Source organism: Clupea harengus, chromosome 18, assembly GCF_900700415.2.
Source record: "Clupea harengus chromosome 18, Ch_v2.0.2, whole genome shotgun sequence".
Taxonomy (NCBI): Eukaryota; Metazoa; Chordata; class Actinopteri; order Clupeiformes; family Clupeidae; genus Clupea; species Clupea harengus.
The window spans coordinates 2,298,571-2,325,857 of NC_045169.1; the positions used below are offsets into that span (position 1 = coordinate 2,298,571).

General features: G+C 44.2%; 1 protein-coding gene across 2 annotated transcripts; it reads left to right on the forward strand.

Moving 5' to 3' along the window:
• The first annotated feature begins 93 nt into the window (after positions 1-93).
• acin1b (apoptotic chromatin condensation inducer 1b) lies at positions 94-26,490 on the forward strand. Of its 2 annotated transcripts, none has more exons than XM_031584856.2 (17): positions 94-457; positions 4,522-4,587; positions 7,030-7,141; positions 7,423-7,499; positions 7,696-9,249; positions 9,547-9,605; positions 14,538-14,679; positions 19,828-19,873; positions 21,514-21,656; positions 21,830-21,976; positions 22,417-22,594; positions 22,684-22,829; positions 23,019-23,126; positions 23,858-23,965; positions 24,084-24,459; positions 24,714-24,814; positions 25,001-26,490. In XM_031584856.2, the coding sequence occupies exons 1-17, from the start codon at positions 320-322 to the stop codon at positions 25,463-25,465; spliced, it is 3,966 nt and encodes a 1,321-aa protein (XP_031440716.1). In that variant the 5' UTR covers positions 94-319; the 3' UTR covers positions 25,466-26,490. The 2 variants fall into 2 exon arrangements, with proteins under 2 accessions (XP_031440716.1, XP_031440717.1); XM_031584857.2 differs by having other exon boundaries at positions 95-457; positions 7,426-7,499.
• Positions 26,491-27,287: the final 797 nt, after the last annotated feature.

Genomic DNA, 27,287 nt, shown 5'->3' on the forward strand with positions numbered 1-27,287 from the left:
AGCAGGACAAACCAGTTTTTGAAGGCATGTTGGCAGTTGACTTAACGGATTTCTTCACAAGCGACTAAGCAAAGCGAGTTGCAATGCCTGTTTTGTTTTTAGTTTTGTTTAGTGTACACTTACATCTTTTGACGACGTGGTTGTTACACTGATTTACGCTTCAAAGGGATAAATGAATAAATATGCCCGCGCTTTAGTACATTTGACAGTAGCACATGCAATAGGAGCGCTATTCGCTTCCGGTAATCTCCTAGAATGTTGACGCACGCGCGCCAACGAGTACGTTGATTTTGTGCGCTAGTAGTGAAGGAAGAGCAAAATGGCGGAACTCGAAGACGTTACCTTGGATGGAAAACCACTTAATTCCCTTCGTGTGGCAGATTTGAAACTGGCCCTGGAGAAAAGAGGGCTTCCAAAAAGCGGTCAGAAAAATGCACTTATCAAGCGACTTAAGGGGGTAAGTTTGGTGACTGTACTTTGCTTCCGCAAAAAGTCAAGTTTAGTCCGAGTCTCGTCGGAGATAGGCCAAGCATCAGTGGACATATGTGGGAAGCCTTTGCATAATATTGCTAAATACGTGCTTGATTTCGTAGGTGCAACACCCAACCCCCTAATACATCGCATAAATAAATACTGGGATAACGTTACTTACCACGTGCATGAAACAATTAAGTCAGCTACTTTGTTAAATTTTAGCTTCATAATATGACAAGATGGCTCGCATTCGTTGTGTTTACGTGAGCCAGTTGATAGAGCTGTCCAGAGTTTCCTCCCCCTGAGTTTAATGTTTGTTTCGTCAAGTGAATGGCGTGGTGTGCAGGAATGGTGAAGCAAATAGCTCTCGCAGCAAGCAACGATTATTTAACTCGACTGCAATGACGGGGTAGAATGAAGCCTCCTATTTAACTTATTAACTTAGTTCTCAAAACAGGATTGCATGCGTAAAAATCGGGTGTGTGTTGGTCATTCCGTCGATCCAGAATAAGATTAAATGGCTTTTGTTTGCTAGGTCGTTGTGATATGTGGTAATAGTAAAGTATATTTTGAATTTTCGTGGGCTTATGTTATTTTTAAGTTAGTTTTATTTCCCTTTTCCCTTTGCTGCCGTCCTACTCTATCTAGCTAATTTAGCTAACGTTAGCTAGCTAACTAACAGTTAAACCGAAGCAAGTGTATTTAAAAAGCACACGTAATATATCGTTTAAGTTGTTTATAAATGTGTTATGATACCGAGCAAAAGGTTGAACGCTGCATTGGGTATCCTCGCAACAATTAATTCCGAGTTTATTTGCTTTTCGTCTCAGTGGATCCAGGTTGCGCGTTTAAAGAAGTTCGCGGGAGATTAACGCTACATTTGCAACGTCTTACAAACGTCTTAGAAAAGGTGCATTTCGTTCTCTAACCCATTAATGTTGTAATGCCAGTAAAATAAACCTGAAAACACATGTAATAGTACAATAATTACAGTTGTACGGAAACATTGGAACGTCCGACTTGGCAAAAAATGAGCATGAATGACCAAAATATCAATTTATATAACTTAAGATCGAGTAACAATGTAATAATTGAAACGTGGGTATTTTGTGATTGTTTAAAATAAAAAATAAAGTTAGGCCTGTTTGTGTCCACTACCAAACACTACCAGGGGAGCGTTTCGCAGCTCCTTCTTAATGCTACGTCGTTAAGAGATACCTTAATTTGTAGGTGTTTTCCAGAGTGTCTTTAGCTAAGGTAGGCCAGCCATTAGGAATTATGGACTTGGGACAAAATGTTACAAATTGTGTCCCTCATCCAAACCCACTCCAGCACCACCACCCACCCTAGCTCTAATGAATTCTATTCAATAACAATCTCAACTAAATGTATTCTGCATCCATCAAATTCAATATTGAGGGTTACATTACTCAAATGATTGGTCAAATTGTGTGCAGAACTTAAATACTGTGTAAGTATATGCTACTTGCTTATTTCCCTGTGCTGCCTCATCTATCTCCGACTCTGAATCCGAGTCTACAGAAGGAGCTGGTGAAGTTGGCCAGCTCTGAGTGGGGATGGGGATACTTGTCTCTGGGTCGGTTTCTGATAAAGGGTGATATCATAGAAACAGTCTGACTATTTTCTTGCTGACTTTAGGCCTAACAGTTTGAATCTGTCAGGGGGCAAAAGGAGCAAGAGCACAGAAGAAACCATTGTTTGCGTGTGTGTTGAAGGAGGTGCTCTGGCTATAATAATATTGAAAAGACAAATGACTGGTTTGTCAGCAAAGTTATGTTGTGTATGCACCAATAATCGACAAACAAAAGCTACGCAGTGCCGAACGCCACTGATTTCATGCAGTACCAGATGATTGATAGATGACTTCCTCCTAGTAACTGTAATGATCTCTGTATGACCTGGTGACTTTCTGCGCACCTTTCTATGTTAACAAACGCACCTTCCTGTGTGGGCCAAACAAACAGTACATTAAAGCAGCAGTAAGGTTTCTTAAACTAGCGAGGTAGCTACCTAAAAGTCATGCAAAAACCAGCCAAGCTTATTGTGTTGTTTCACAAGTTGAGGTTCTGAGATTTTTACTAATTTGTTCACTTTACCCCATTTAGACTAACAACACATTGTGTACTTAAAATGGTGACCCCGTCATGTAAATGTTTTAGATGACCACACACATTACTGAGGCAGTAAGACTGCGAAGCTTTGCCTGTTTGTGTGGACTAAACTAACAGTACAAATGCAGGCTACTTGTAAAGCAAATATTGAAGTCTTATTTGCCTGTTGGACTATGGGGGGTTGCCAGTTTGTGTGCTGCAGGTAGAGGATTGTGTAGCCACATTGTTGCACTCCTGTACCAGACAGCACACTACAGCACCGTGGGCACAACTATCACTCGTTACCTCTTTGTGGCTTGCACCAGTAAGCCACGAGCTTGGCTCAAACCACATACATGGGTAAACATTACTGTGTTTCATAGTAGATTATGTTTGAATAAACAGACAGGATTAGCTCCCACAGCATCCCACATGAAATTCACTGGGGGGAAACCCCAGCAAAAAAACAAAACAGAACACATAAATGTTACACCCAGGTCCAGGGGTCAGCTCTCCATCACTGGCCATGTCTGCTGCAACTTTGTGACTGACCCAAGGGGAGACATTAGGATGGGGGAGAATCTGGTGCAATGATGTGTTCATCAGGTCTATTAAAGAAAGTTTCACTCGTTTTACAAAGACTTGAAAGGTATACCTTACTTAATTTGTTTACTTTTGTGCTTGTGTTTCCCAAAGCATCTTTTAAGAGTTCCCCTCAGAGAAGCTTTCCTACATGTATCATTTCAGAGGCTGAATCCATGTTTCTGGTATCAATTATTGTCATTCACATGGGTTGAGCATGCGTGAGATAAGTGATTGACATGACTCAGGATAGGAGCAAAAGGGATCATTATTCGAAAGAACATGAACAATACACACTATGCAAAAAAGTTCCCAAATAAACACGACTGTAGGCTAGATGTTACTCATAGATTTGTATTCACAAGATAATAAAAATGTGTGTGTGTGTGTATATATATTTATATATGAATTGTGAAAAACTGAGCTTGAGTGTATTTAGCCAAGGTGTTTGTCAACTTCCAACCTCAACTGTATCAAAATGTTGTCAATGTATGGTCTCAATCGCTTTATGGTCATAAACATAAAATTCAATTTTAAAAGGTCAGAAGAAGAAATGTAAATGTAACGTCTTGTTGACTTTGGAAGGGTTGAGAAGCAGTCCATAAAAATGTTGAAAGGTAATGAGAAAACCGCAGGAGGCTTTTCATCGAGTGCTTTTTGTCATAAACCTGTAATTATGGGACTGATTACATAACATTTAATGATGATGTGATGTCTTGTTGAGCTAAACTGGGGTATTTAACCTAAACGTTGAGGGGACATTTATCAGTGTTGAATTTTCTAAACCAATAGACTACAGTTCACTGCAGACAGTGAAGCTCAAAGTAGCACTAGTGATTCAGAAGAAAAGAGGTTCAATAGTATTGTCACCAAGTTTTGGATGGGTTCTTGTTTAAAAAAAATATGTACTCCAGTACCAAAATTGTAACCATTTTTACAAGGCTCTCTTCACAAGGTTACATCATGTCAAGGTCACATCTGACCTAGCAAGATTAGGCGTATAAGGTTACAGCTGTACCCAGTCAGTCCCAGTAACACAGTTATGAAACATGAGGGTAGGGACGAAACGGTCCTAACTGTCCTCAACTTCTGTCTTCAATGTATAACAGACAAATCACAACAAACCCCATTGCATGCCTGCGGGACAATGCACACTGTGGTAGTGTTAAGGGGCTGCTTTAGTTGTAGAAAATCAGATCTGAAACTGAAGACCCACCATTTTGACAGAATAGAGAAAGATACTCCCCTCCCCACAAAAATAGAAAGTAAGAATTTATGGATATGTCTTGAAGTCCAAAGATTGTTTGAGGATTGATCTTCAAAATGGTTTAACCTTGATTGTTTTTGTTTAAAGGCTCTCATGTTGGAGAACCTGCAGAAGACATCTACCCCTCACATTGGGCTGCAGCCCAACTCTCAGGTGAGAAAATCAGAACTGTACTGAGACCGGAAAACATGTCAGTCTGGCTCCTGGTCCATTCTAATGCTAGTCAAACTGGACACCATTAGATGCCAAAAGCTTTTTTTTTCCTCTGTGGAGGCTGAAGAGAAGGGCATCTGTCTCTTGGTCAGATCTAGGATAGTTACCGGTATATAGATATCTGCATCGGTAACGTAAGCTTGGTGTTTTTTCTCACTTCAAGTTGACAATTACAAACATTTCAAGCAGTGGTAATTGCTTAATAAAATATATGTTTTGGGATAGTCCTTCACGTTTACACCACAAAGAGATTGATATGCAGTGCCAAGGGCATTGTTTTTATCACTTGTGGTCTAGCATATGGTAGAAGCCTTGTGAGGTCATAAGGGAATCATATCCCTCCTGTGTCATTATTACTCTAAGTAAAATCATCATCATCATCATCATCACCCCTGCACCCTGAAGACCAGCTATTGAAATCACTTGGGATGGGACAGTATGCAAATTTCATTGCACAATATCAGTGACCGGAATTGTATTGTTAAAGTATGCTACTACTTACTAATAAGTTATTTAGGATAATACATAGGATATTTAGACTAATACATCAAACACAGCTCATATGGTGAATGGTATGTGTCTTACCTTAGCTGTGTAACCATAGTAATAGTCCTTCCAAGTCTATGCAACAAATGGATGTCAGTGCAGAAATAGACAGAAAGCTAGTTGTGCTAAGTGAAGTGTTTGGGGCAGATGTGAGCTGTGCAGTATGCATGTACTGTATACAGTGGGGAAAATAAGTATTTGAACCCCTGCTGATTTCGCAACTTTGGCCACTTGCAAAGAAATGTGTGATCTATAATTGTAATGGTAGGTGTATTTTAACAGTGAGAAATAGAATATCAACAAACAAATCCAGAAAACTGCATTTTATAACATTTATGACTTTATTTGTATTTGATGCAGAAAATAAGTATTTGAACCCCTAAGCAATCACAAGAATTCTGGCTCCCAATGACCAGTTATGTGCCCAAGAAGCACACAGATTAGTCCTCATTAGGCCTAACAAGGTACACCTGATCTCAACTGGTGACGTGTATAAAAGAAACCTGTCCAAAGAATCATACTTCACACCTTCAACCTCACCACCATGGGCAAGACCAAAGAGTTGACCAAGGAAGTCAGAGATAAGATTGTAGACCTGCACAAGGCTGGAATGGGTTACAAAACCATCGGCAAGCAGCTTGGTGAGAAGCAGACAACTATTGGTGCGATTATTTGCAAATGGAAGCAACACCAAACAACTGTCCATCGCTCTAGGTCTGGGGCTCCATGCAAGATATCCCTTCGTGCGGTATCAGTGATCATCCGAAAGGTGCAGAATAACCCCAGAACTACACAGGGGGAGCTTGTGAATGATCTCAAGGCAGCTGGGACCACAGTCACCAAGAAAACCATTGGCAACACACTACGCCGTTATTGTTTTGTAGTACTGCAGAACTCTCAAGGTCCCCCTGCTCAAGGAAGCACATGTACAGGGCCGTCTGAAGTTTGCCAATGAACACTTGAATGATTCTAAGGAGGATTGGGAGACAGGATGTGGTCAGATGAGACCAAAATCAAGCTCTTTGGCATCAACTCGACTTGCCGCGTTTGGAGGGGGAAGAATGCTGAATATGACACCATCCCCACCGTCAAGCATGGAGGTGGAAACATTATGCTTTGGGGCTGTTTCTCTGCCAAGGGTACAGGACGACTCCACTGCATCGAGGGGACTATGGATGGGGCCATGTAATGTGGAATATTGGGCTTGAACCTCATTCCCTCATTCCCTCCCATTGAAAACGCAACCTTAAGGATTTGGAGAGGATCTGCAAAGAAGAGTGGACCAAAATCCCTCCTGAGATGTGTGTAAACCTGGTGACCAACTACAAGAAAAGTCTGACGTCTGTGCTTGCCAACAAGGGTTATTCCACCAAGTACTAAGTCATGTTTTGCTAGGGGTTCAAATACTTATTTTCTGCATCAAATGCAAATTAAGTCATAAATGTTTTTGGATTTTTTTTGTTGATATTCTGTTTCTCACTGTTAAAATATACCTACTATTACAATTATAGATCACACATTTCTTTGCAAGTGGCCAAACTTGCGAAATCGGCAGGGGTTTAAATACTTATTTTCCCCACTGTATATCTGTATATGTATGAAGGCAAGAAGCACATACAACTTGGTGCTCCACAAACGTGTGTTCCTTCACTTTTGCAACCACAAATGTAGCATTATGTACTCATAATTACTAATTAATTACCTAGCTCAATAGACCCAAACATACAGTTTTTATGGACCAGGTTTATGAACCACTGTTATTACATTGTTTCAAAACGGTATTGGCTTGCCATATTTCTCCTTTTAAATCTGTTTGTCCCTCCTTCCTCCCCTTAGATTGGTGCGGAGATGAGTCAGAACAGTTTCATACAGCAGTATCTGGCCAAGCAACAGGAGCTCCTTCGCCAGAGATTAGAGAGAGAGGCCCATGATGCGGTTGACAATGAAGGTAATGCTACCGAATCCACGTGGCCGGGGATGGGGAAACAGATGGCATGGGAGCTTTTCATCTTTGGTAGATGTGGTAGATGAGGCATCACCATTTTTTTCTAACTATAAATGAACATAAAACATACCCTTGATATATGCTTACAGTAGGTCTATACAACACACCAACTTGTTGTCAGCTTAATATTTTCTCTCTCAGTAAGTTGTCACGGTGACAAAGCTGTAGGAGGGCCTAACCAAAGCCGAACATGTCCATAGCTCCTGACATCCGATTCCTTTCAGCAGGTATCGACAGCCCTGTGGGCGTCGAGGAAGAGGACAACTCTGAGGCCAATGACAACACTTCCTACCGACCGGAGGTCAGCATACACACCAGCTCACATGCACTGTATACGTGAACATTTTTATAAATACTAGACCTCAGGTGTTAGTTAAGTTCACATTTGTATTGATTGAGGGCAAACAAAACATATATTAATGTTCTGGATGTACCACTGCCAGTAAATGTTGGAGCTGCTTTTTACGCCATCCTTTCTCCCTTCATGCCCCCTCCAGCATAGTATCCCCTCCCGCCCCTCACTATTGGAAACCCACGAGGCAAGAGGCCCGGAGCGAGATGGTCCTCCACGCGCGGTGGCATCCCTGTCTGTCCGTGTGGTGGGAGAACCAGAACGCCAAGGTCCACCCATGCACGTCCCCCAGATCCAGGAGAGCCAAAGCGCAGCCAACGCTGAGGCTGGATCCGCCCCCTTATCAGTGCTACAGCAGCACAGTCGCTTCCCTCCAGCAGTCAGCCAGTCTGTCCAGGAGGACAGTGATGACGACGACGACGACGACGATGACGACGACAGTGAGGAAGAGGAGGAGTGGGGACCTTCTGCAGGGAAGAGGGGCGGTCACAAAGCTGCTGCTGCTGCTGCTGCGCCGGCGTATCTGCCCACCCCTCAGAGGTCCCGGCGGAAGCTCCAGCCCCCCCAGCACATTCCTCCTCAACCGGCGATCCAGCCTCCCCTGCAGCTTCGCCAGCCCACCCCTCCGCCCTCCCCTCCGCTGGAGCTGTCCTTCCCCCTACCAGACACCCCCAAGCAGAGTCCACCTGACCTGAACCAAGCAGGCGTGGCTGCTGCCGCTGCGGAGGGTCCACCCGCCGGCCTCCAGAGGCAAGACTCCAGCTCCAGCTCTGGCTCCAGCAGCCCCGAGCCTCCTGCCAAAGTGGGCCGTGGACCCCTCAGCCTGCTGGTCCGCAAGATGGAGTCGGAGGGGGCATTTGAGGAGGAGTCTGCGTTAGCGCAGGCTGCGGGTCGGAGGGAGGGTGCACTCGCCCCTGGTCCGGGGATAATGATGTTCCCTAGTGGTGCTCACAGCAGTGGGGCTAGGATGGTGTCTCCGGGTGCCCTAGCTGCCTCCCTCCCCCATGGGTCAGAGTCTGTACCCACCATCACTGTCAGCTCAGGAGCCCCAACAAGAGGTGTCATAACCACTCTGGCTGAGAAGGAGAAGGCTGAACCCTTGCCAGGTCCACTGGAAGAGGAGAGAAGGAAAAGGGAGAAGGAACAAGCAGCCAAGGGAGACAAAGACCGACCAGAAGACTTCCACGGACTGCAGACCTCCTCCACCATCTCCCAGCCTCTCAGTGATGCGTCTCCCACCATCCCTCCTGGCACGGCTGCATCTTTCTCTCCGCCCGGGGCCAAGAGACGCACCTTCTCTGATGCCCCCCCACCCAAGTCTCTCTTATCGCCCACCAAATCTGAGCCCACGTGCTCAGACACGTCAGCCGTTCCCCCGCCAGCTGCCCGGGGCACCGTCCTCTTCTCCGGCCACCAGCCAGCTCCCCAACCATCTGTCACCGAGAGCACAGCAGATGTAGAGATGCCCGAAGAGGCGGAGAGCCGACCGGCGTCTGAGGGCGCCGCCAAGGCAGCGTCTCTCCTACCTCCCTCACCCCCACCAGATGACACCGAAGCTGAGAGGAAAAGCCGTGGGAAGGAGCGGGGCACCAAGCGTCCGTCTTCTGCTTCCAGCGACTCGGAATCTTCCGACTCCGACTCTTCCTCCTCAGGATCCTCCTCCTCCCGGGATAAGTCCTCTTCTGTGAGCCAGAAAAAGGTGTGCGATTGAGGGTTGAACAGTCTCCTGCTGTTTTGACCCACATGCTCTGCTCATTAGCCTAGCATTCTAAAACAAATACATGTCTCAATTTTTGCTTAGTTAAAGTAACTGTCAGAGGAATGTTAAAATTCTATGTGATAGAAAAAAAAAAAAATCATATGTTAGAGAAGCTTCTCATTTACTCCACAGAATGAATCCTTGTTTTTTTTGTGCCGTTTGTGGTATTTCATAAGCAGTCCATCCCAACCTCTTGTCTGTTTTTTTTTGGTGATTCATCGTCATATTTGATTACAGGGAAAACAGGACCAGCGGAGATCTGATGGCAAAGGCGATCGGAGTGGATTCATTAACAGGTTGGCCAAAGTGCTACTGCCTCCCTCACACAAGCACACAGCTGCACACTACGTCAGTCACATACATCTACATTTCATCCTCACACTTACCTCGTATTTGCCTAGAGATTCACAAGCAGTCCAGCTCTCCCACCTGGTGTGTGGCTCTGCATTGGCCAATTTCTCAGCATTGGATTTCATTATAAATCACTGCACTGTAGCGGCACACATGTTAGCATCCTTATCCATGCATGACTTAAAACTCACCTGAGAAAGGGCATAAACTGAAAAACAAATTCATATGCATATGTTTATATTCATCATATATTGTCACACTGGTGATTTCTCCAAAACTAGGAGCACTCACATAACTGAAATAGCTACTTTGTATAACACAACTTAGCTTAGAGTAACACTATGCAACAATTTGACACTTTTTGAGGTATGGTTTTATAGGCAACTAGTTTTGGTACGATCCTCAAATTAATTTTGATAGCATATGGTCATGTGAAGGACAGATAAACACCTGTGTCTTTCCCACTAGCCGTCCAGGATATGCCCTATGTAGTTCTGTGTACCGGGCTGGAATACCCTGCAAAAATGGAAGAAAAGCTTTCACAGCATGACATTGCCAGCTATACTGCCAAAAGACACCAGCTTCTATCAGTGTCAACTAGGCTGTTGGTGGTGTGTGCAAGGTTTTTGCATACCTTTTAGGTAGTTAGCTTGCTAGTTTTGGAACAGAACTCTGTATTGCTGCTTTAACACAATTTCACCACTTTCCCCTTCCAAAGTAAAAGGCATTTCATGTGATAACTTTTTTGACTATGGGTATTGACATTTTTTTTTACTTTTCTATGACTAGAGGTGTTAGTAGTGTTTGATTTAATGCTTTTTCTACAGTCTTAGGTCAAACTAGGCTTGAGATGTAGCCCTAATTAGTGAGTTTGGGGCAAGTAGTCACATCTGTTGTGTTGACTTTTCAAAGCCCTGGCAGGTTTTCTCCACTGAATTTAAGATGCAACTGGTTGGGTCCATCATTCGGTCAGCGCACATTTACTTCCAGAAAAGGCCAGTGCAGAAAGGGGAAAAAGTTTCCAAGTCGGGGGTTGGAAAGAAAAACAGGGCAACAAAGCATTATGTTAAACATTACATTAAACATACCAACAACTTTCAGACAATCAGATGAGATCAAGTAACTATTTTCAAACAACCGGCCAAAAGAGACTTGGGTTCAATGCCTGAGAAGCTGCAAAGGGCCTATTCTGCATGTAGGCTCCCTCAGGAGAAACAGTTTATGTTTTACTAGAATTATGACTTTGAATAATGCAGGCAGATCATAGAGCTTAGTCCTAGATTTAGTCTGCCATCATTATTTTAGTGACGGGCATGAGTTGGCATAATGTTTTTGAAATGATTGGTTATTTTTATCTTTACTTAAAGTGTTGAGTTCAGTTACAGATATAAAATAAAAAAAAGCAAAGTTCACAATTAATAATGTGTTCTTATTTGGTTCATAATCCTATGTGACACAATATGTTCACACTCTCAAGTAAATGCGTAATATGCGTAATGCACTGAAATATTATATAACAATACAGGGAATATGAAATATTTTCCCCAGACCTTTTTTGCCACTATGCTGTATTGTTTGCAGTTATTGTGAGGAAAACTAAAAAGTGACAACATGCCCTGCTTTATAATTGAAAAGAAGTGTATGGATTGTCATATGATAAAATAACGAATTCGCTGTAAATCATACCAACTGCCGTCTCAGACATTTAATCACTTACATTTTTGGTCAAAAATCATTTACTTTAACTTAAATTGCAAAATAAATGTTTTCCTACGTGCCAGCTCCCCCTGTTGACCAGATTGGTAGTAGCCTCTCCCAAGACTATTTTAGGAAAGGCGAGTTCTCTGGGCTGCACATACTTTCATGGGTGGAGTGGTGAATTTCACCAGAGCTTTTGGTGAGGGCATGGCTTGTTATGCATAAGACTTGTGGCTAAAGTCTGCCTTTACTCAGCTGCCAGGCACAGGGCATTTGGAAGTGGGGGAGGTGTATTTCCTTTCGCTGTCTCCAAGTGAAACCTGAATGTGCCTTTGTTGGTCTAAAAGTAGAGGGAAGATCATTTTTCATGTTTTTTTTACAGGATGACCACATCGCAGCTGAAAAAAGACTGCAGATTAGTAGCTCGACATCAAGTGGAATCTTTGGTCTGTGGTCATGTGTCAGAAATAAGACGTCCCCTTGTGGCATTATTCTGAAAACTTTCCATTGAGAACCCCAAATTAGGTTTCTCTCGTGTGCAGTCACTGGAATAGGAGCTGAAATGGGGACTAAGTAGACTGAGATCAGAGACGATATCTTTTTTTTATGTATATACAGTACATACAGGTTTTTGTCATAAGTATAATTAAGGGATTCTTGAATAATAAACGATAAAAAAATGTGACTTAGAGATGCACTTTAAGAATGTCAAATGTGCTTTGGCAATAAAGAATGCACCCGCCCTGCCACCACCACCAAGAATGCACCGCCCTGCATCTGTTGTTGATGAAAGGAGTATGTTTACATATGACGTAAGAAGGCGTAGATATTCATCATTCAGCAGTCCTGGACTTAATGATATAGGAAACTGCTTACCAAGGCCATCTGCGGCTCATAGAGAACCATTCCTCAAGTCTAACACCATTATTCACACTAACTTAGCACAAGACAATGTGATACAATACATGGAAAAAATGTTGCATGTGCCTATAATTATAGAACGTGACCGACAACAACTCAACTACTGGCCTGTGACTTAAGCATAACAGTTCCACTGGTAAAGCAACTGGCCAGCAGTCCCAGGGTATTGAGCTAAACAATTGTAATACATACTTGTGCACCCATTCTACCACCCATTCATTACCAGGAAGATAATGCATGTTATGAAAGCGTTCTTTGGACGGGAGAAGTTCAAAATGTGCTGATTGGACCAAATGCAATTCAATGCAATGTGTTGCTGTTTGACTACTGAGAAACTGTAATTCCACTTCTTAGCGGTGAAGGAACCCGATTTCCTCAAAAGGTTCCTGAACCTTGGTGCTAAGGTCTCTGATTGAATCTTGACACTGATTTCACATATCTCCGATCTTTCATTGTTTCTTTGTGTTATTTCATCTCATTTGTGTGACCGTTTAAATGACTTACACCATACAGAACAAGGAACCCTAGCCCTAGTGGATGCATACTATTCAGTGTTTATTTTAGTGTATGTATTCAATTTCTTTTCTAAAAAAACTTAACAGCTTGGATGGAATTTTTTTTTTAATGTTGTTCTCTACGATAATGTAAGAACTGGCTCTGACAATCTGAAAACAATGGCAATATTAGGTGTTATTGTTAGTTGCGGCGGTGGTTATTCTCTCTTCCATAGATGGAAGGAAATGGAGCTATGAAATGACTCCCTTTTCGCAGTAAGCTCAGAGTGATTACAGGCCACTCTCCCTCTTTAGCTCTTGCAATACTAGAGTATGTTTAATACCACTGAATCATCTGTGCAAGAGCAAATGATTTAGGGGATGTGATATAGGGTTACAAGCAAGCAACTCTGGCAATGATGTCACCCTCTCATGGTTATTTATGTCACATTTCATTGATCGCATAAGTACGTTTCTTTTAATAAATATTTTATTTTGCATAAGTGGGGTAATGTTTGGCACCTTTAAGGAACGTGATGAGAAGTTGTCAATGAATCGTGTTCCAAGATTCCGAACGGTGTTGTCGCCGAATGAGACGTACCAAGTCTACTGTAGTCGGTAGTATTTCTTGTCAGGCACTCAGAACGACAGCCTCGAGCAGTGTTGCTTTGAAGAGGGGAGAGGGCGAAGGCCGACTTTGTGTGGGTCCTTTTTCTTGTTTTTTTTTTTTTTTTTTTTTGCCTTCCCATAGTTCCTATTTGTGCTAGTCAACATGGCTGCCGTCTCTATGCCGCTGCCGTGAAACCGACGCATTGCACAATTTACCGGCTCTTGCTTTCAGCAGCGTGCGTCCGCATTTCAGACAGCTATTACGTTTAAACCAAAGACGATGCTTTTCGAAGGTCACAAAAACGGGTGAGGAAACGCTTACTCCTCTAAAGGAACGGATAACCATCAATGTAAGATGTAGCCACGATAAAGGGGGTGACACTGAAATAGCGTGGATGGGGCGTATTATAAACCGTGAAGCGCTTCTTCCGCGTCTTTAAGAGCTTTGTACTAGTGCGTTGATGTAATGACTGTGGCGTGGTCGCATTCAGCTAGTAGCACCTGGCCTCGTAAATTAAAAGACATGAGGTGGACATGTATTTCTCCGTTCATTCTCGTTTACCTGTCAGAAAGATAGTTTCAAATGCATTTCAAACGCATCTAAAGTTTGAACAGAAAATGTGCCTTTTAATTTAAAGAAGTACAGGATATGCTTTCAATTGTTAAGTAGCTATACATTGTAATTACTCTAAGATGAAGGCACATTCTAATATACAGTGAACTATTTGCTGCCAATCTTTCCAGAAACCCAAGTTTTTATGAGCGGAGCTGAAGTGTATGCAATAGTTTTCAAGAGAACTCCATAGCTCTAAGTGTGTCTTTGTATTGAGAATATTTAGGGCAGAGCCAGACATTAAAGAATTATCGATAGTGGTCTCCCTTTCTTATCAGCTTGGTAATGTGAACAATCAGGTTAGATCATTCCCAGTGGTCACCTTCTTTGCCTTCAAGAGTGGCACAAGCCATCACAACCCATATGCACCCCATCAAGCACAAGTTCATACGGTTTATATGCATGTCTTTGGTCACGTCATTCTTTTCATGTCAAATATATATATACGGTTTTTTTTTAGGTGTTCACCTGTGCATCGGTACCGGTGTTAAATCTTTTGTTTCCCTGCTGCTCAACCCTGCTTCTGTTTTTCTTCTTTTTAGGGAGGTGAAACAGTCTGCCCTCTCTGAGTCAGCAGATCCCGCCGCCATGGAGTTGGTGGAAGGGGTTCTTGATCGACCGGGTGCACAGGGTCAGACAGATACTCAGGCTGAGCCAGAATCTAGTGAGGAGCCCTCAGACAAGGTAAGCCTCAACCCGAGCAATGGCACTTCCAGGGCTAGGTGAAATCTCAAGGTGAGGCTGCTGCAGGTGTGTGTGTGTGTGTGTGTGTGTGTGTGTGTGTGTTCTATGATGGAGGAGCTGTCTTTTAGTGTAGGTATGTAAGGTGATGTCACGTCTCTATACTCTCCTGACCCTCTACAAAATAATGTCAAGGAATGTCAGGACCTATAGCTTTAAGAAATTGGCCCATGGTCCCTGTATTCTGGTTCTGTGTAGATAGTTTGTCATACCAGTCTCATACCCGTCTCATTGCTCAACATGTAATCATTTTAATTAAGATATTTATTTCATCAAAGATGCCCTTTACCGGTGTAGTAGGCAGCATTTTCTTAAAACAAGAACTTGAAATGGCAGAAATTGAGTTCTGTTTGCCACAATAACCAGGAGAAACCTAAGGCCTCATGTACAAACATCGTGTATGCCATCGTTCACGCTCACAGTGGGCTGTATCAAGGGTGAAATGAGCACGAGAACATAAGACTTCATGTCTGCTCTACACACATTGCTAATGGTTGGAGGCAGTTGGCCATACTTCGAGGCTATGCAGGGATTGTTTATGAGGTGTAGTAGGCCCACATGTGTGAAATATTACTCAAAAGTATTTACACAATATTGACACATGGGTCTTATTGGAAATAATAACACATCATGGTGTATGCAGATCAATAAATTAACGTGTAAACGTGTATGCAATGCACAGTCTAATAATAACAATGGCAGGTTTAGCCTTACTAGAGGATATTGTCAATGGCAGAATTAAAATGGAACCTGTGTTTAGAGACAGCGCAGATTTTTGTTTTGTTCGATGATGACTAGCTTATCAACCATTTCAGATTCCCAAGTGCTATCCTCTTGGAAGTCCGTGCTGAATTGGGTCAGGCTTTAGGGTGCGATGCTGAATTGGGTCAGGCTTTAGGGAGCGAAGCTGTGAGGAGTCACGCATTTGCCCGTTCCCTAGTGCTTACCACGTTTAATTTGATGTTGGGCTTTTTAAATGTATGTATGCAGTTATTTTGATATCGTTAAACCATCAAGCCACTGTGGTTACAAGACGTGGCTGCTAAACGACAGCCTGGCCAACACCCAGACTGAGAAAGTATCTTCTCTGATGCCACCACACTTACAGGCACTCCAGCTGTTTTCTTTTGTTATTTATGCCAGATGACAAATTGAAATTTCCTTTTTTGGTTGATTTGCTGCTTGCTTCTGCCATTTTGTCTGAATCTAAACACTTGGTTAGCCTAGGCCTGTATATATTAATATGAGTCTACTTGAGGAAGGAGAGAGGGTGCAGTGTGGTGCTCGTGCATGTTCTCAATTTGTCCTTGATCGGGATGTGCGAAGAAAAGGTGCGTGGAATCTTAAATGTGAATAGTTTTGTGCTTAAGCAGCGCTCCAGCTTCGAGTATGCTATGTTTGGTAGGTATACTACACAAGTCTATGTACATGGGGCCCCGGATCTTTAGATACATTTCCAAATAGTGGGAGCAGATGAGACCGCCTTTGTGCATGAAGAAAAAAAGTCTTTACGGTCTTCTACTCGATACCACTGTCAGCAAACCTTTTTATTTCTGTAACACCCCGCAGGTCATTAAAGCTTGTTTAGGGGAATAGAGTGCATCTTAAGGGTGCATTACATTGTCAAAAACGTAACAATATCACCTCCACTTCCTTAGCGCTGACAGTGTTTTAGAGATGTTGTGAGATGCAGTGCTCCATCTGAAGTTTTTTGAATGAGGTCAGTTCTCCGTAGAAATAGCCTTGGGCTCTGTGAAGGCCGTGAAAAGCAAGCGATGACAGCCCTGACAATAACTTGGGTTTCCTAATCTACTTATTAGTATGGAGCAAGTATCTAGATGGTAACTACCAAACATTGAGATGAATGGAGGCTTGATGGATGGTGATATGTAAATTGAGATTAAATGGAGACAGTAAAAACCCTGAGAAAAATATTTAGGAGTGTAGCTTATTGGTTCTTCAAAGACAATGCTGCCTATTATACCTTTTATATATTCTAATATGGACAAACATGACCATAGGAAGAGACGGGCATTTTCCTTGTTAGCTTTGCTTAGCTTAGTCTCCCACCTCCTGCATAAAGCCAAGGATACTCAGAATAGCCTTGTGGGACCCAGTTGATCCACCAAAGTTGGATCCAGTTTGTAAAACCAGACTTATTCATTTCCAATGTGTTTGGGTTTGGGGGAGTGTTGGCTTGTTTAACCCTGTTAGTCCCAAAGGCAGGAAAAGACAGCAGTAGATGGATATATATTTTTATTTATATATTGTCTGGGTCAAACACGTAAAGGGCCCATGAAGTGCCATGGGTTTGTAGAGCATATTCAACTCTTGGTACTAATACCATTACTCTTTGTGGTTTTGGTTTGGCAGGCTTCTAGAAGCACAGTATAAACAGCTACACCATAGCAACACATTTGTAGTACTGTCCATTGCTTGGACTGATTGTGGGACTGATGGGGTTAATGGACCCTTAAAATGTGAGGGGAGAGATGTAGGTCTGTTTGAATTATTCTCCTCTCTTCTCAGCCTCTTCACATTCCATTTCCTCTCTGCTATCCCACTTTCGCTCTCTCTGTCCCACTTTCTTTCTCTCCATCCCTCCCTCCCTCCCTCCCTCCCTCAGCCTCTCGCCTCAACTCTGTATTTGGTGGTGTGCCTGACTGTTGAAAACCCCAATTGATTGCTTTTTTGTGAAGGTGCCCTCCCCTCCTTCATTGCCCATAATGGTACCTGCCTACTTCCTCCACCTCCTGTTCCAACATCAACACCACCACTACCACTCCTCCTCCTCCTCCTCCTCTTCCTCCACCTCCTGTGTCGCTATGCCTAAGCGTGTCGGCTGTGCCTGAGCTAGGCTCCCCCAGACTCACCACTGCACTGAGTTAACAAGAACCTGTGGAAAAGCTGCAAGGACACACAAGAGCGTCACGCTGCCACAGAAAAGACTATTTCACCCCATTAACAACTCCCAGCCCTTCCCAGCTGGGGTTGAATGAGATTTGATGCAGGTGGTCGCCCCTTCCATGCCCTCTTACCAGTGCAAGAGAAACTCCACGACTCGTGAATTGTTTTGAGGAAGAACTTCCAAAGCTCTGCCTGGACTCTGCCATTGCAAACAGCACACGTTTGTTGTCTAGGTTGTGCTGGGCCATCTGTGTTTATCCTGCTGGCCCAGACTTGGCAGAAGGAGGCACTGACGGTGCTAACCGACCCATGGACTCTGACTCTGCCCGTTCCAGATTTGTACGTTCTGTTGAAACGGATGCAAGAAAGCTCCTCAGTGCTCCTGTCCAAATGGCGTTAGCCATCTTTCCCTGTGGGTTTTTGGATTTGGCCATGAGGAAGTGACTAGGCACCAAGTGAAGTTTCTTCACCACAAGCATGTGGCCATATTTTGATGATATCCAGTGTATCCCTGACACCTTCATCAAACAAAGACGCCTCCATCATCTCAGAATTCATAAATGGATTACCACCCCCTGGATTTAGCGTTCTCAAAGACTTTGTAAGGATCACCCAATCCAATAGTTGATGGAACATTCACAGAAGTTTTCAATCCCAGTTTGCACCTGAGGGGATTCATTATGCCACAAAACGAGGCTTGGAGTGTCCTGGCCTTGGAGATGTCTATGACTTGGGCATAGTACGTTTCAGAAGAATGCCGAAATCGTTTGGTATTACTGCGTCACCATGGACACGTTCTTTCTCACTCGTGGATATCCAGTGGCACTTTTGAGATGGACATAAGTAATCTTGTCACCCAAGGCACCACCTTTTCAAGAGAGACCATTGCCCCAACAAAGGACATTTCATTCATTACGAGGCTCCTGAAAGGTCTGCAGAGCTTTTATAAGTGATGGACCCAACCAAAGCCAAAAGGGGGACTTTTGTATCAGGTGGCCAGTCGGCACTCACACCGTGTCTCACCCTCACTGGTCTACCTGTCACTGTTTGGACCCCTTGTTGCCTAGATACAGTGCACACTGCCGTGCGATTGGGCCATAGCCAAGCCAGTGAAGAATCAGGTGTCAATGGTACAAGGAAGTACATTTCTTACAAGATGATTAGATTTATTTTTCCATTAACTAATAGACATGACAGTGTCTTCACAGTACTCAGTGCAAAAACAGTTTTACTTTATAATGTGTAATGAGGTGTTTTTAAAATATTTGTGAAATTAATCCAATGGCCTTTTTTATAGCTTTGCTGGAGATGGAAGTGTCATCATTGTGTACAGAATTAAGTGGCAGCGCATACCTTGGGGAATAAGCCCCAGTGTTCTTCCTTTTTAAATAACCCATGCAGCCGTACTCAGTTTAAAGGACAGTGCTCTGGTAGACCAAGGGCAGTCATTCAGAGAGACAGAAACTCCAGTGCATTGCTTTTTATTGACATGAGAGGTTAAATGTTAATGTCTCATGGTAATTTACATAGTATGATCGTTGAATCCATAGTTTCAGGAACACATTTTAGTGTCCTATCCAGCTAGCACTCCTTTATTGGGAGTTTATGTACCATTTAAAAGCAATCACCAAAGAACATCGACTATTGACGTATAACGCTCAGGCAGTCATTGTCTGTTTAAAGACTGATCTCGGAAAGGACTATTCTTTTGGAATGATGTATAATTGGTAAAGGCACTAAAGTTTATAACGCTAAGGAACTTTTGTAGTCAGTGCATGTTTGCAGTATGAATCAACCCTATTGTGCTGTACATTTTTTATTGTAGCAATTGTAAGCCTTCTCACTGAGGTGTCTCTTACTTTGTCAATCAGTGTTACTGGGTTTGGCTGAAGTAGGCACATAGAAACTGGTGTGTTGAACAGTATACTCAGGACAGTGTAGGGTTTGTTGCACTGGAGCATCTGTCACTCTGTATTGACCGTTTTTTCCATGTTGATCCCCATGGTAGTATGTTGGAGTGGTTAAAGTTTTTCACTCATGGGTTTCTCCTCCTGACCTGTCTGTCCTTTCCTCCCATCTTTCTCTGTCCCTCTCATGATTTGTTTGCCTGTTGAGTCTCCCCATCTCATCTCGTACACCCCTGTGGGGTCTGTTTGTGTTTGTTTGTCGTCTTCTTCCTTGCAGAGCGCCACAGCAAAAGGACTTCCGACACGAAAGATCTCTCTGAGTAGTGAGTACCACTTACCTACTTCAACTCTTCCAACCCTAGGCTATTTTCAGCACCTTTTACTTCTGAACATCTATCTTGGTCTATATAAGAGGTAGCCATCCATGCTATGTGTTTTCAGATATGTGTAGACAAGAAGGTTTTTAGTATTATATCAGAGCCAGGATGGTGGGACACTGACATAAAACATTGAAAAAACACGTATATGCAAAATAGTACATATTATGCAACAACACTGAACCTTGTTTTAGTTTTAAAACGGGATTACTCCACCATACTGCATTGCACAGATTAGCAAATAGTGTCATCTGAAAGGGTGAGTCCTACTGCTCAGTGTTCAGTGTGTGTCCCTTCAAGGCTATCAAGGCTTCATGTCGTATTCATCTGTAACGCAGAGTTGGGGAAATGTGTGAAGACATGAAAAATAATTGGGGCTTTGTTGAATTTGATGCGGCCATTTTGTCAGATGGGATGTTAGAGTTAACCTGAGGGGTTCAGAGACCTGAGGGGTTCAGAGAGTAAACCTGAGGGGTTCAGAGACCTGAGGGGTTCAGAGAGCGATGAGAATAATGGACTTTACTGTGTCCACCTGGCTTTGGAACATATTAGCCCTAATATGCTGAGATGCTTTGGATGAACCCTAGGTTGGGTGAGATTTCATCAGCATTATATATTATTATAACCCACACATTGCAGTGTATATGGAATTTCTTTAGAGAAATCTTGCAAGCTTTTTCTTGGGTCAATTTTGTGTTTCAACATTTCCAAAATGATTTTGTCCACTCAGCCATTGAAAAAATCGATCACTAGGTGGCGCTTTAACAAACCATTTAGTAGTTTTGGTCTTCACAGCATTGGATCATCCACCTTTCTGTGCTTGATCAAATGTGTCTCATCTGAGTCACGATGAGAGACTGTACTGACGTCAATTTGTGAAAGGAAATGTAATGGGTTAAGAAGGGTGGTTATGGGATGGGTTTAGAAGTTAACAGACAGTATGCAACAATTTGACACTTTTTGAAGCATGTTTTTATAAGTCCTGGTATCATCATCAAATGAATGTACATAGTATGTGGTCATGTGGAGGACAGATAAACAAACCTGTTGTTCTAACGAGCCGTCTAGAGACCATGCAGTTCTGTGGTCTGGGTCGGACCACCCTGCGAAAGCGTCATCTATATCACCAGAAGACATGAGTTGGCGTGCTAGCCAGCCATTTAATAGTGCCCTTTTGTTGAGAATCAGGTGATGTTGTTTGGACTCCAATAATCCTTGACCATAGCTGAAATTACAGTAGTGCATACCAGGGATTGTTGCCACACCCATTTTACATCACTATTGATGAATGGAATTGAGTTTAGTTTAACCAGAGTAACTAGGTAGGAGTAAAATAGTGTTGCACAAATGATGTGGTGCTGTGGTGAGGAGAGGCTTTTATGAGTAGTTAAACAGCAACCTGTGGTCTTGGCTACTCATTGGTGAAATGAGCCCCCTACAACATGTGTAAAGGGCTTTGAGGGTATGTAGAGATTTGGCCATTGCTTGCAGTCAGTCCTTCATTGGCAAGTGGAAAGATCAGTCAGTTTCGTGTTTGTGAGACAACAAATGGAGATTAATCTTGATTTGTCTGTGTGTGTGAGCAGGCAGTAAGACCTCTCCAGGCGATGCAGAGGGTGGCTCGGCGGAGCCTGAAGCGCTGGCTGGGGGTAGGAAGAGACGATGGGGCTCCAGCACGTCCGTCACGGCTAAGAAGCCATCAATCAGCCTCACCACTGACTCCCTCAAGGTACCTCACTCTACAAGCTGAGAGAGAAGTTTATCCCGTCCCAACGGGTTAAACACTTACAACACAATAATAGTCGATGGAAATGTTTTTTTTTAACTTTTATTAATGTTTTTATTGTTGAGTAACACATCTTTTCTTAACTCATTTATCTCATCTTTTAACTGTCATCTCAGTCCCTGATCCCGGACATCAAGACCTCCGAGGAAGCCGTGGTGGAGCTGCACCCAGAGGATGGCTGTCTCTCTGGGGGGGAGGAGCGCATCGAGCGCCCGGACAGAGAGGCTGACAGGGACTTAAAGATCAGACGCACTGTAACACAGGTACACTTCCTTAGGTCTTGTTCTCACGGCACACATTTAGATATATTGCCTCACAGCTGCACTGGTATGTGTGACAATGTGACACTAGTCCCTGGTGATGAAATCCTTGCCTCACTGTTTTGAATGCAAAGGTGTTCCACATTTGTCATTGTGTGTCATTTTCACACGAAGGTGTGGAGGGGTGGGGGTGGGGGTTTGACACCGAGGCATGACGTGAAAATGAATGATTGAGATCTATAGTTTAGGTGATCACTGGGTATTTACAGTCCTTTTAAACGGCCGTGTTTACCATACAGTTGTCATGGTTGTGTTGCCCAGAGCTGTAGGATCAAGGAGACACAGGCTCTGAGTTGTAAACCTGACCTATGCTCAGGTGGAGCCAATCATAGGTGCAATCTGATGTTGGAAACCAGACTGAGATGGATATTTCTGCTCTTTAGGTGGTTCCCCCTAAAGACCGGGAGAATGGCCAAACAGAGCAAGATGAAGATGAGGAGGAAGACGACGAGGAAGTCCAGGAGAGCGAAAGGAAACGATCCCGTCTAGACGATAGGACAGAGATTTCATTAGATGCCGGCGAGAAGCAGGGCTCTTTCCATGACACGGAGGCCAAGAAAGGTAATTGGTCAGCATCCGATGAGGCCGTGTCAGTATCGTTTGTGTCAAGCTTTCCTTTTCTCCTCACCCTCCTCTATTCCTCCTCTTAGTGACTCCCAGTGACTCTGTGACCCGGCGCTCCGTCAACCAGCAGAAGTCCGGTGTGTCCATCACCATCGACGACCCTGTCCAAGTCAGCAAACAGCCCTCACCTCCGCGTGGCAAGGTTTCCAAGATCATCCACGTCCGAAACCTGGTGAGATCCCACCCTTTCACTCAGATGCGTACTGGAATGTAACCCCCTTTGCTGTGAAAGTTGTGTTTGATGTCTCAAGACACACCGACTGTATGCAAGTGGTTGACTGCTACCTTTTTAACTACCGCTACCCTTTGTGAGTTAACCTTTGACCTGTGTGTGTGATTTGTACTTGATTGCCCCCACTAGGTGCGACCATTTACCCTGGGGCAGCTGAAGGAACTGCTGAGCCGCACCGGCGCTGTGGTGGAAGAGGGCTTCTGGATCGACAAGATAAAATCCCACTGTTACGTCACTGTGAGTGAGCACCGATTCCCCACTCGGATCAGAATACTTAGATCGGAATGAATGGAGCAGTACAGTATAGATTGTATACTGGAGCAATATGACACGAGTGAGAGTGGGCTTGGTAAACGGATATCCCCCGTGGCTGTGATGGGGCCGAAGGCAGGATGCCACGGGTAATTACAGCCGTGGGGATATCCTCTACCAACCCCACACATGTGTGTGTGTCATTGCTTTTAGACAAAAGTTCGACTAGTTTCAAGACACCAGATGGGGATTTCTTCTGTTTATTTTGATTTTGTTTGTTCACTTTCCACGTGAAAGCTAGTTCCAAGCAATGGTGTTTTGTGCATGTTACATTCCAACATGCACCTGTGTTTGTGTTCCATGTTCATCTGTACATTACCCCGACTCCGTCTGCTCCCTTCCCTCACTTGAACTCTTGTCAAATGTGACGTTTAAAAATTCGTTGCCTCCCATTCTGTATGAATGAATGAATGCTAATGCTAATGCTAATGTAGAATTCAACGGTGAAAGTATATCAGACAGGGAGTGATTACTAGCTGTGAAGAAGCAGAGTTGGGTTGTGCCAGGATATCCTATAGAATAACTCACGGAAGGCCTCTTATATAATGGTATATAAATAGTTTGAGCGGACCTAGTTGTTGTATAATGGATCACTGTTGAGTTGTCGGACCATGTGAAGAGGGTTTTTTCTCCTGACGGTTTCTTCTCTTCCGCAGTACTCCAGTACAGAGGAGGCTGTGGCGACACGCACCGCCCTGCATGGGATGAAGTGGCCCCTCAGCAACCCCAAGGTGCTCAATGTGGACTTCAGTGAGCAGGAGGAGGTAAGACCTGCGCTTAAGAGGACCAGATGTAGAAAGCATCTCCTGTTGCTCTTTCTTTTCCCCCTAGGTAGGTCTATCCATTCCTCTAAAATGTTTGGTTTGTTTTTCACTCCTGCAGTTGGACTTCCAAAAGGGTCTGATCGGGGATGGCACCGCTGAGGATCGTGGGCAGCAGCAGCAGCAGCAGCAGCAGCAGCAGCAGGCTCCTGGAGCTGGGGCTGGAGCTCGTCCCTCAGGGCCGCCCCCCCTCATGGCCAACCTGGAGCGGGGCCCGGCGGGCAGCGTGCGCGACCAGTGGGCCGAGCGCGAGCGGGAGATGCAGCGGCGCGAGCGGACGCGGTCAGAACGCGAGTGGGACCGCGACAAGGTGCGCGAGTTCGGCAAGCCCGGAGAGGAGCGAGAGGGCAGGCGCTCGCGCTCCCGTGACCGAGAGCGCAAACGCAGAGAGAGGGGGAAGAGCCAGGAGAGGAAGACTGAGAGGAAAGGCGAGGAGAGTAAGTAAAAGGACCCGTGTAGAGGTTGTCTGCCCTTTTGGTTAGGGGTTATTAGTGATATTTGTCAAAGAGCATGTTGTGTGTGTGTGTGTGTGTGTGTGTGTGTGTGTGTGTGTGTGTGTGTGTGTGTGTGTGTGTGTGTGTGTGTGTGTGTGTGTGTGTCTGAGGTATCCAGTGTGATTTGTGTTGGGGTGAGGAGCGGGGATGGAGTTTGTAACAACCATGTCCTTCTTCTTCCCCTCCCACTGTAACAGAGAAAGCAGTTGAGGAACCTCCTGCCAAGCTACTGGATGATCTGTTCCGCAAAACCAAAGCAGCACCCTGCATATACTGGCTTCCTCTCTCAGACGACCAGGTGGGTTTCACACACACACACACACACACACACACACACACACACACACACACTTCATCAGAAACACTGGGCCAATGTCAGAGGCACAGGAACACTCTAAGGTAGAAGCCTTAACTGGCAGGTTAACACAGACCAGAATTTGACAATCCCTCTAAAAATCTCCAACCCTTTCCTTTCCATGTCTAGGCTGTGCAGAGGGATCTACAGCGTGTAGAGCGCAAGAAGGAACGAGAGAGGAGGCAGAAGGAGATGGAGGAGGAAGAGAAGAAGCAACAGGAGGAGAAGAAGGAGAAGGCCCAGGGCCGACACAAGGAGGGAGGAAGCGTAGCAGGAGGAGCAGCGGGAGGAGGAGCAGGAGCAGCAGGAGGAGGAGGAGCAGCAGGAGGAGGAGGAGGAGGAGCAGCAGCTACAGCCACAGCCCCTACTACAGCTGCCGGGCGGCCGGTAGAGCGGGATCGCCAGCGAGAGAGGGAGAGGGAGCGGGAGAGAGAGAGGGAGCGAGAGCGGGAGAGAGATCAAGAGCGAGACAAAGGCAGAGATGGTGAGAGGAGACGAGATTCTTACAGAAGCCGTGGAGCAGATCCCAGGCCCTCTGGACCGGGTCGTCGATCTCGCAGCCGCAGCAACCCCTCCAGAGACAGACGGCACTGAGCTCGCCGTGTGTGTGTGTGTGTGTCCGTGTGTGTGTGTGTGTATGTGTGTGTACGTATGTATGTACATGCGCACCTGCCTGTGTGTATAAGGGTGGGGTAAACACTGAAACAAATACTTACTGTATCCCACTTCCCCATAACCCTTCCTTCCTAACCTTCCATCCCACAGGTACACACTGTTGCCACTCGCTAATTCTTAGTAAACACTGTCACCTTACATTGTTTAAGGTTTATGTCTCTGACTCTCTCTCTCCCTCTCCCTCCCCCCCCCTACTGCTAAACCAGTCCTTCCTCAGGAACCGCCCTCCTCTCTCTCTCTCTCTCTCTCTCTCTCTCTCTCTCTCTCTCTCTCTCTCTCTCTCTCTCTCAAATCTCTCCAACACACAGTTCTGCCAGTGAAGGGTCTTAGAAGGCCTCCCTTTTTTCTGAACCATGTTGCTGTTTAATTGTAATTTTTTGGCTTGATGCTGTGTGTATGTACTGGCCGCTTGCTTTTTCTGCCCCCCTATTACCCATTACAAAGAGTACTGTGGTTGTGTGATCAGACATTAAAGGTGTGGAGGTCAGGGGTCATGAAGGGATTGTGGAGCCTCAAGGGAGTGACGCTTCAGTAATGCACTCGTTTTCCATCCCCGTCACTTTTCGTTTTTTTTTTTTTTTTGCTGTGTCCCAAAACATCTTGGCTGATCAGAAACGTACATCTCTTAAAGACCACGTTCGACCTCCATAGTCTTAATTTCTCTCTGATTTCCTCACTGCCCCTCTCGTTTCTCTCCTGTGAAACTATGGATGTGTGACTGCAATTTTTGTCTTTGTAAATCAGACAAGGGATGAATTTTAAATCAGAAATGAACCTTTATAGAAAAGATAATTAATACTTTAATAATATGCTTATTTTAAAGTTTTGCTTTTAGTTTGAGAAGTTGAAGAATCGTATTTGCTTTTTTGATTTCTTTTCCTCCTGTATGTGTTGGATGTATAGAGAATAAAAGAGGAGGATGATGTTTTAGTTTTAACAGAAAACGTTTCATTTTGCATTCTTCAAAAAAAAGCCCAGCGGTCTTCACAGTGTAAATATGTAGCAGACCTGCTGATGGGGGAGACCACGCCACCTGAAAAGGGTCGGTCACTGGCGGAGACTTCTAGTAGAGTTCTCAAAGTTACGACAAAGTCCATTGATGTTGGATGAAAACTTTGCATATATGACAATTTACTAGATAAAATATAATGTTTACTGAAAACATGGAAATGTATGTTGGTGCTTTTATTTCTTGACAGGTCTGATCTGTTGTCAGTACTTGTGCAGGAGAATTCAAAAGGGCAGCCGCTTACAAACCGGTTTTGATGATGATGATGATGGAGCAGTGTCGTATTTTTGGCAGAATGACTAATTTGACCCATCATGGTAGTTTGAAAATCTAAATGGGGGAAGGTTAAGTTACAATTCCAGCTGAGTGTTGATGTTGAAACAGAAATGAGGAAGAGGAGGGTGTGCTGGAAAGGGATTCTAAAAAGACCGTATCCACGCACATGTTTCTGTGTCACTAAATAATGTAAGATGGCTTTTTTTGTTTTTGCCCAAGATAAAAAAGCCTTTAGAGAAACATAACGTCCTCATAGGACTTTTTATAATGAGGCATGGTGCCTATGTCGTGATATCTCGCAGTAAGCCATGACTTCCTACTTCCGCTGGTTAGTGATCAGATTCACCGTCATGTGTTAGAAACTTCACTGGGTACATGATATATCTCGTTCAAACTTTGGCAAGGGTTGGGGGCATTTCCCATCACATGAGGAAAAGGTTGTCATCAACTGCAACT

What these genes read in the sequence shown, in the direction of transcription:
- acin1b (XM_031584856.2), top strand. Translation starts at nt 320, where the DNA reads ATGGCGGAACTCGAAGACGTTACCTTGGATGGAAAACCACTTAATTCC. An exon ending in TCATCCACGTCCGAAACCTG is followed by an intron (nt 22,830 to 23,018) that starts GTGAGATCCCAC and finishes TGCCCCCACTAG; the next exon opens with GTGCGACCATTTACCCTGGG. An exon ending in TTCCTCTCTCAGACGACCAG is followed by an intron (nt 24,815 to 25,000) that starts GTGGGTTTCACA and finishes TTCCATGTCTAG; the next exon opens with GCTGTGCAGAGGGATCTACA.